Below are 8,875 nucleotides of genomic sequence, written 5' to 3' on the forward strand. Positions count from 1 at the left end.
ATCCCCATACTATGCAAATACCGGAATCGCGACATCAAACTTCGACACACTTATCATCCAAATTTCTTCCTATTTTACGCTCGATCATCCTTTCACTCTTACTTATACATCATTTAATAAGGGGTATCCCCCGTCGACAGTAAGAAAATTTATGAAATTCCTCATTTATAAATATAGCACGTCTTATGCATACATGCACATCACATTTTAATCAATACTAGAAAAAAAAAGCCAGTGCGTTGCAACTGGTGAAAGCTATTTTAATCTTATTATTGTTATACATTTTAGTTAAGGTGAAATCTATTGTGCAAACTCGTTTGAATATATTATTTTAGAAAATCATGAACTTCAATTAGGAGTCTAATCGTTACGAGTTTTTTAAAGAGATTTCTTATACGATTCCTTATATATTTCAAAAACAAACCAACTTAGTCGGTATTTCCAAAAACAAACAAACTTAAAACCGACTTATGCACGGATGACGTACCAAAGTACTGGCAAAAATATCTTCAATTTTTATAAGAATAGAGCTAAGTTAGTTAAAATTAACCTTGTTAAGCCTTTGTAGTCATGGTTTTCACGAATTAAATAAGTTTGTGCACCAAAACAGACATTTTATAAGTTTACGTATTAAATTATACCTATCTAATAATAAATTTATGTATCACCAATATAATTATATTATTCTGTATGGTAAATTGGTTTATTTGAGACGGTGGGAGTAGATGAGATTTTTGGGTGTGGGGGTTTTGGTAGGCATCGTATCGACCCAAACGAAGGCCTTTGTCTTCCCGTCCCCTCGGCTCGGCGTCCTCCCACCACCCGTCTCGCCCCTCCTTGCGAGTTCGCCGCCGCCGGCGCCGATATCCATCCCGCGTTAGATCCATCCGTTCGTGTCCCGCGTTAGATCCGTCCGCCCCTGTTGCACTTGATTGTTGTTGCCTGCACTGCACACCGCGCGGAGATGTCAGCGAGGGATGCGGACACCGGCGAGCCGCCGGCGAAGCAGAGGGCGATCAACCCCGTCGTGCCCACGAAGCACCCCTGGAATCTCCCTGCCCAAATCCCTCTCCTCCACTGCTCCTGCCGCCCAGGTAGCCTGCAAAAATCCCATCTTTTTTTTTCTTTCTTTTTCCAAGCCTTAGTTTCCTGCTTGATGGTCGTCACCGGGACTAAAATTACTAATCCCCTGATTGAAATTAGAGGATCAAGTGTTGGTGATACCTCGAGAGGCTAACCTGCCCATAGACGCAGAAACTAGGAAGGTCGTGGCGCGGGTCTCCCAGGCGGTCGTCAGCGTCGTCTCCTTTGACGGTTCGTTCTCTCTCTCTCTCTCTCTCTCTCTCTCTCTCTTCTCGTACAAACTTGTAATACAATCTTAACTCTTAAATATTACATCATTATTATTATTATTCCCTAGCCTGCAATGAACTTCGATTTGCCAAAAGGATTTATATTTTGAACTTTTGACCAAGTTGGACAAAAAAAGACTACACATTTGTTAACTGTCGGATATGATGCTTGATTCTTCATAAGAACTGTTAAGCTCTTCTATGTTGTACACATTGAAATTAAACTTTTTGACAAAGATTACACCTTTTCAACGAGATACTTGGCCTGAAAACTTTAAACTGTTAATGATAAGATTTTATGATGCAACCAAGTAGGTTTCATTTTTTTGCGTGTTATTTTTCCCCTAATATATGAATATATTATGTCTTGTAGTTGATGGTGATCGACTGTATAAAGCTTCGGGATTTATTATAGACTTTGATAAATCTAGTATGATTGGGACAATAATTTCATCTGCAACTGTAAACATTCATGATCCTGCTTTCCCTGACGTTGAAAAGGTAACATTTTTTTTATTAATTCACATCTGTTTAGTTTTCTGTTACTAAACTTTGATACATAATTTATTGTAGATAAATATCTATCTATTTGATGGTGTCTCTTACGATGCTACCATAATAGCATGTGATCATCACTGGAATTTGTTGGTCTTGTCTGTTTTATTTTACCCTGTTGTCAAAACCATGAAGTTTGTGGAAATCAATGAGAGCAGAACTGCAAGGGATGCCTATCATGGTATAGCAATGCTGCAGCCTCACTCAACCCGTTACAAGCTTTGCCCTGGGGATACAATTATTGGACTTGGTCGACAATCTCAGGAGCCCTTTGGGCTTCAAGCGAATCGTGGAATTTACAGGTACTATAACAGCTAACTAGTTTCTTATCATGATCTTTATGTAAATTCATATTTCAGTTAATTTTTACATGTCACAAAATCAGTGGTTGTTTGGTTGCATGCCAAACCTTTTGTGCTAAGTTGTGGCATACCACCTTTTTGTGGCTAAGAAATCCTTGGCACAAGTTAATCAGAATTTGACAAGGAGTTGTGTTTATAACAAGTTGAGCATTAAGCTAAGATTTAGTTGCCTACCAAAAGGGTGATAGCAAACCAAACACTAGTCTAAGTTGATCAAACATACTTGCCAAAAGGGTGATAACTGTGGCTATGGACTAAACACCAACATTGTAGTTGGAATAGGCATAATTTATCTTAAATATGATCTTATAAAGAACGAATATATAAGAAGTGGTCAATACTTAAAGGAACATACTGAATTGCAAACAAAACGGTAAAACAAGTTTTGGTCTGTTGGATGAATAATTCTCCCCTTGTATATATCTTGTAAAGTAGGAATGGAGAATATAGGCAAGACTTAAAAAACATGAATTGCAAACAAAATAGTAAACAAACTGGTGGGTTGGAAGAATAATTACTAGTATTTTCTTTATATATAGTCGACTACTATAGATAAGGTTAAAGACATTATCATTGAAACAATCTATTTTTCTTATCCCCTTCTTTATTACTAGTGTTGAACGTTGGGCTGATCTACCTAAGATTTGTCAAGAAATGCTGAGAGCAACATTTATAAACACATTTGTAAGTATATTTTTAGTTTCTTCAAATATATTAGTATATTATCCTGTTCATTGCATAATACGGTTGTTTTGTTGTTTCCTTATAGACTGCAATAGGAGGCCCAGCTATAAACAAAAAGGGGAATGTCATTGGAATGCTTTTCCATAGTATGAGTTTTACTCCTTTCTTGCCGTCTAACATCATTTTGAAATGGTGGGACTATTTCAAAACAACCGGGTATTCTTTATGCTTTAAATTAATGATGATCTTCTTAACTGATGTTTGACTGGGGTCAGCGGCTCATACATGCTGGATGAGATGTCGTTCCTGTTTACTTGTGTGTGCATGTGTATGAGACTATCAATTTAGATGCAGGATGAGTGATGCAATTTAAGGAGTACTGCATAAACTCTGCAGTGCTGTGTGATGGTGCTACATGCCATGATGCCAACCTTCTTTCCTCCTCTTTTCCCTTTAAGGAAATGGCTGAGCATATATTCAGATGATTTTTGAACTTTAAAACTGGAAATATTGGACTGAAAAATTCGTCTTCAGACCACCATTCATATCAAAACTAAGGTCCTACATGCTTGTTTATTGTTTTATCTTATGCATGATTTCCTGTATATATAGTTTAAGTTTCTGTACATGATTAAAGGCACTAGGCGCTCCTTTAGTATGTAATTCAGCTAAGACTAGTGAGGCAGTGGCAGGGCCTATTTAAAATTAGTATACTAGTTGACAGAATTTCTGCTATAAGCACCCTTCAAGCCAATTTATCTTTCAGTGGTTATGCTGAAACACCAAATTACCTGAATGGGACCTGAGAAGACTAATAATTGCAGCATATTTTTTTTAGATAACTAGAAAAAATGCCCGTGCGTTGCAACGGGTGAAGTCTATTTTAATCTTATTATTGTTATATGGTTTAGTTAAGATAAAATTCACTGTGGGAGTTCGCTTGGATATATATTTTTTTAGAAAATCATGAGCTGCAGTTAGGAGTCCGATCGTCTCAAGTTAGCATGCGAGTTTTTTTAAACGGATTTCTTATATGATTCCTTCTGTATTATCAAAAGTGAACAATATTAAAAACCGACTCAAATACGGATATGTATTTCCAAAAGCAAACGAACTTAAAAACTGACTTATACATGGATGACATACCAAAATACCGGCAAAAATATTTTCAATTTTTATAATAGTACATATGTATATAAATCTGGCCTCTATATCCATACACATAGCCAAAAGTTATAATTAGGATATTTAGACCCTAAACCTCATAACTGAAAATAAAAGAAAAGCTAAAAGATTAAGCTTCAGATCTTCTTCTATGTCCTTGCTTCAAACTTGCTCTATCCTTGGTGCAACACCAACCCATTACATCACTTTTTTGCTTAGAAACTTTGATGTCAAAATCGCTCTGCCAAAAATATGCAATTTGCTGCTTGCTGAACCCTGTTGAACAAAAACCGCACTGAGGCAGTCTTGAGAAGTAGCTTGATCTACACTCCCTTAGTACATCCCACCCATCAATTGAAACACGCTGCCTCCCGTGGAGTTCCCCACCTTAGGCCCTGTTCGGTTACGCTTGGATTCAATCCGGGCTGGGAATGACAAGTATAGTAAGAAATTTATGATAGATACAATGAGACCATGATTTATTCCGGGCCGGGAACCAATTTACTCTTGATATGAACAATAAGAGACCGGGAATCAATCCACTAGTCAAGAGGTGTGGAACTAATCCCGGTCTCTTATTGTCCCTATCATGAGTAAATTGGTTCCTGGCCCGGAATAAATCCCGGTCTCTCATTGTATCTATCATAAATTTCTTACTATACTTGTTATTCCCGGACCGGATTGAATCCAAGCGTAACCAAACAAGGCCTTAGGCGGCCAAACATAAGGAGGGAGGGGAGAAGTGGATCTAGCCCACCCAACCGCCACCTGCCTGTCGTTGCCAGATCCACCAGTGGACGTGACAAGGGGAAGAATGAAACTAGCCCTTCCTGTTGCCCTGCCGCAGCCAGCCACCAGCGACAGCGAGGCGGGGGAGGCTGCGGGATCCAGCAGGCTTGATGAACCTGCTGCTGCCAGTCCCACTTGCCGAAAGAAAGGCTGCACAACATAGTCCTTGAACTAGGAAGGCACTAGGCCCTTCTCCTTCTGGAACTTCTTCTATGCGGAGTACATCTTCCATTCCCTTCTATTGCTAAGAGCATCAGAGTGCAAGCAGACATAAGCGTGGAGCAGGGAAATGGAAGCGTCAGCGCAATGAATTCGCACGGCCAGCTGGCAACGAGCCAAATCAGGCCAAGTGCCCTGCCATTACGTGCCGCCGCCTTCCATGTACACAGCCACCATGGCCTTGCCAGCATGCTGCCACGCTGCGGCATTGGACCCTATGCGCCACGTCGCCGCCAGGCGGCCACTGGTTGACTGGCCTCCTCACAGAGCTCTGCCAGAAAGCATCCAGATCTGGATCTGGAGAAAGGGGGAAAGGGGACAGGAGAAAGGAGAAGAGCTGGGGGAAGAGAGGCACCACCGCCGTTGCTGGCAGCGGTGGTATGAGCAATTCGGGGGAGCACTGGGGTTGGGGAGTTGTGGGGTTGCTAGACTGCTGGGGTCAGGGAGTCGTGGGGTCCCAGGAGCGCCTGGACTGAATGAGTCAATTGATAGTCATATATTATTATTCTGTGGCATATTTGATACTGTCCCTGTGATGTAGATCCACATACCTTCATAAAGAATGCAGGTAAGGCCTGTGGCATCAAAGGGTTGATGACAAGCATCATGGGGAGCATCTTGACCAGTCCTTTAGAGAGTTATTTGTGTTGGCCTTACTGCTATTTACTATTCTTATTTCTTGGAAAGCACAGGAAAGATGATATAATTGTTATCTGCAAATGTACTTCACTGGAACTGGGAGAAGGCATAACAGTGCCTAAGGCATAATGTTTAAGAAACATGAACGAACTGGAAAAATACTATCCGTGAAGACTACTAGTTAGTGAGTACACTTAAGTGAAAAAGAACAAAGAACTGCCTGGAAAATAGCTTCTTCCCAACAATGAGTAATTGAGTATGTACTGTCATGAAGGTGCTCAATGGTTGAAATGCAACACTTCTGAGATAAGCTTATGCCTCATATACAAAACAATTTGATGACAGGAACAACTAGGCCTTTACAAAACAATTCGATGACAAGAACAATGATATTAATGACGTAACAGTTCCTGTATTACCAATAATCTACTCGAAAGAGTAGAATTCAAGTTTCTTAAGTATACAGTGTGGTGAATGTTATAATAAAGAATTACTTTGTTGTTCTGACGATGTTCAGAGTAGAGTATCTGTAGCCGAGTCTTCTCAGAACAATCTGTTAGGTGAAGATAAGTGCTTAGTTTGAATAAATTGAGAAACTACGTATTTAACTGGTGCTAAAGTTGACTTAGCCATTTGCCGATGTTATTTATGGTATTATGCATGTTTTGTGCTACTTTATCACGGGGAAACTCTTGTAATATTTGACAATTTGTAGTTTGGTAGAAATTTAGTGGCATTTAATTATCTTGTTTATCGCCATGTTCTTTTACAGGAAGTATTGTCGTCCAATGATTAGTTTTGTGGGGTACAATTTGCATGTTGCACGGTCTTCACGTTGGGTGGATGTTCCAACTTCTTTGCATGAAGGCTTGGATGGGATTCTTGTTGAGATGGTATAAATGCACTGTCTCAATAAACAATATAAGTGCTGCATTTCATAGTTATTCTGTAATTGTCATCTTTGGTACTAATTTTCAACCAGGTATCTCGGGAGCTTTTATCAGCAGGGTTACAAGAAAAAGACCTTATTATTCGATGCAATGGGAAACGTGTTACTACGAATTTACAGGTACCAAAGTATCTTTATTATTATAGAGCAACTTATTGGTGTGACATTTACCACTCATTTATCTCTTGGCGTTTACTAGTTTTGTTGAAATGTGACCAGATATGTTATTTCTTTCACCTTGCAGTCTGCACTCAAGCCCCTTTTTTTTTTCTGTCTTGGCTTTAGTTGTTTGAAGTCTTGGTGGAAAATATTGCGAAAACAGTGGAGGTAACAATAGTCAAGGCTGAGAACTGCAATACTCAATCAATATATCTTCCTGTGGAGGAGGCTATCGAGAAATGCTTCTACCAGTAGTCACTCCTACCCCACGCCCAAAAAAGATTATTTCAATTTATTTTTCGTGTTCTTCCTGTACTCACTATTCTAACTGTATCAGGTGGCCAATTTCACGGTACTATTAGGATGGACGGCTCTAAGGACCTGTTTGTCACAGCTCCAGTCCAGCCGGACAGTCCACCTAAAATGGGAGTGGAGCTAGGTGGGGCGCTCTCACAAAATGAACTAGAGAGGTGGAGGAGCTGAATTTAGACTACTCCACAACTCTACTTCAAACTCAACTCCTGAACTACTTCAAACTCAACTCCTGAAGTTAAATTTAGGAGTTGAAGCTCTACCAAATAGACCTGTCACTACTGTAGCGGATTCGACTATGATTTAGGGCTAGTGGACATTTCATGTTTGCGGAATTATTGTTTAATAGCATATTAATAGTCCATGTGTTGTATTGGGATTTTAATTATCATTAACATGATATTACCATTTTTAATTATTGTACATATTTGTTATTACTCACATGTGGATCTTTTGGGCTCCACTCTTTTTCCCTTTCCACAAAAAATAGAGTTGAGTGGTAGGCGATGTACCCATCGACAGCGAGACGCCTGTGGCAACTTCGTCAATCTCAAGATATGCTGGCCCAGTCTTTCAGAGGTGCTCATAGGGGTAGGGTGTACGTGTGTGCGTTCATAGGGGTGAGTGTGCGCACGTTATGAGCGTCTGTGTTTGTACCATGTTTCTAAAAGAAAATAAAGTTGGTAAGAGTAATTGACATGTGGGTCCTCGAACATCACATGTTATTTTTATTCCTTAAAAAAAGTTGGTAGTTGGTAGTGGCTGGTGAAGCTGCCATCAGAAGAGACGATGTAAACATTATTGTAGGAGCGTGAGATGAGACCCATGTATTACGGTGATACGGTCGTACTGCCATTTTGTTAGGGCTATACAACACTGTTTATGCCAGGTTGCAATATTGTTTTTCTTTCAACGCAAACCTCGAGAAGGGCATGGAGTTTGTTTTATACCAGGTGAAACCTCGCGTATTACTGTGGGAATTTAACATGATAATAATAAAAAAAATAAAGTGTAATATAAGCTAGATAACATTAGATTAAGTAAATTAATATGGATTATGATAATTTAAATTTAATTAGTATGTAGAATGATGATTCAAACGTAAACAGTAAGGTGGTAGACTTTATGGAAGAAAAAAAATAGGGAGATTTATTGGACCGTAGATTAATCATCTAAAGGCTAAAAACAATTGATGTGATATGACTTAATTAGAGGAAAAAAAGAAGAAATATAATTTGTACCATAGATTAATCATTTAAGAACTAACTAAGTGAGGATGAACTATATAATTATATAGGATATCATAAAACATAATAAAGATACACATTGAAATATTATGTGAATTATATTGGATGATAATTTAACATGTTTGTATTTGAGAAGCTCTTAAATTATAAAAACTATAAAGATATAGCATGTTTGCATGATGTTTAAATGTGATGATTGTTAGTGGATGATGATATGGCATCTTTGCATGTCAAGTTTAAGGAGTTAGTGGGGGATAATTTTATAGTAAGATAGGATTAATAAGAAAAACGAGTTGACCTAGTTTATTATACAACCATACGGTTAATAATTAGTAGAAAACCAACACAAAAACCCAACTCAACTCAGGCACCGGAGCATGTCCTTACCGACCGGGGGAGGCTGATACGCCCCCTTCTCCAATAGTCGTCATGTACGTATGTACG

The 8,875-nt window shown here is 39.0% G+C and overlaps 1 protein-coding gene across 3 annotated transcripts; it reads left to right on the plus strand.

Moving 5' to 3' along the window:
- Positions 1 to 785: 785 nt before the first annotated feature.
- LOC4333428 (uncharacterized) lies at positions 786 to 7,625 on the plus strand. Of its 3 annotated transcripts, none has more exons than XR_001544804.3 (10): positions 786 to 1,094; positions 1,204 to 1,314; positions 1,726 to 1,853; positions 1,926 to 2,209; positions 2,884 to 2,953; positions 3,039 to 3,169; positions 6,537 to 6,657; positions 6,747 to 6,833; positions 6,958 to 7,123; positions 7,210 to 7,625. XR_001544804.3 is itself a non-coding variant. In XM_015777321.3 (10 exons), exons 1-10 carry the CDS (start codon positions 965 to 967, stop codon positions 7,232 to 7,234), a joined length of 1,212 nt encoding a protein of 403 aa, XP_015632807.1. In that variant the 5' UTR covers positions 786 to 964; the 3' UTR covers positions 7,235 to 7,625. The 3 variants fall into 3 exon arrangements, 2 of the variants coding, with proteins under 2 accessions (XP_015632807.1, XP_015632809.1); XM_015777321.3 differs by having other exon boundaries at positions 6,999 to 7,123; XM_015777323.3 differs by lacking the exons at positions 2,884 to 2,953; positions 3,039 to 3,169 and having other exon boundaries at positions 6,999 to 7,123.
- Positions 7,626 to 8,875: the final 1,250 nt, after the last annotated feature.

The sequence above is a fragment of the Oryza sativa genome, chromosome 3 (genome assembly GCF_034140825.1).
Source record: "Oryza sativa Japonica Group chromosome 3, ASM3414082v1".
Taxonomy (NCBI): Eukaryota; Viridiplantae; Streptophyta; class Magnoliopsida; order Poales; family Poaceae; genus Oryza; species Oryza sativa.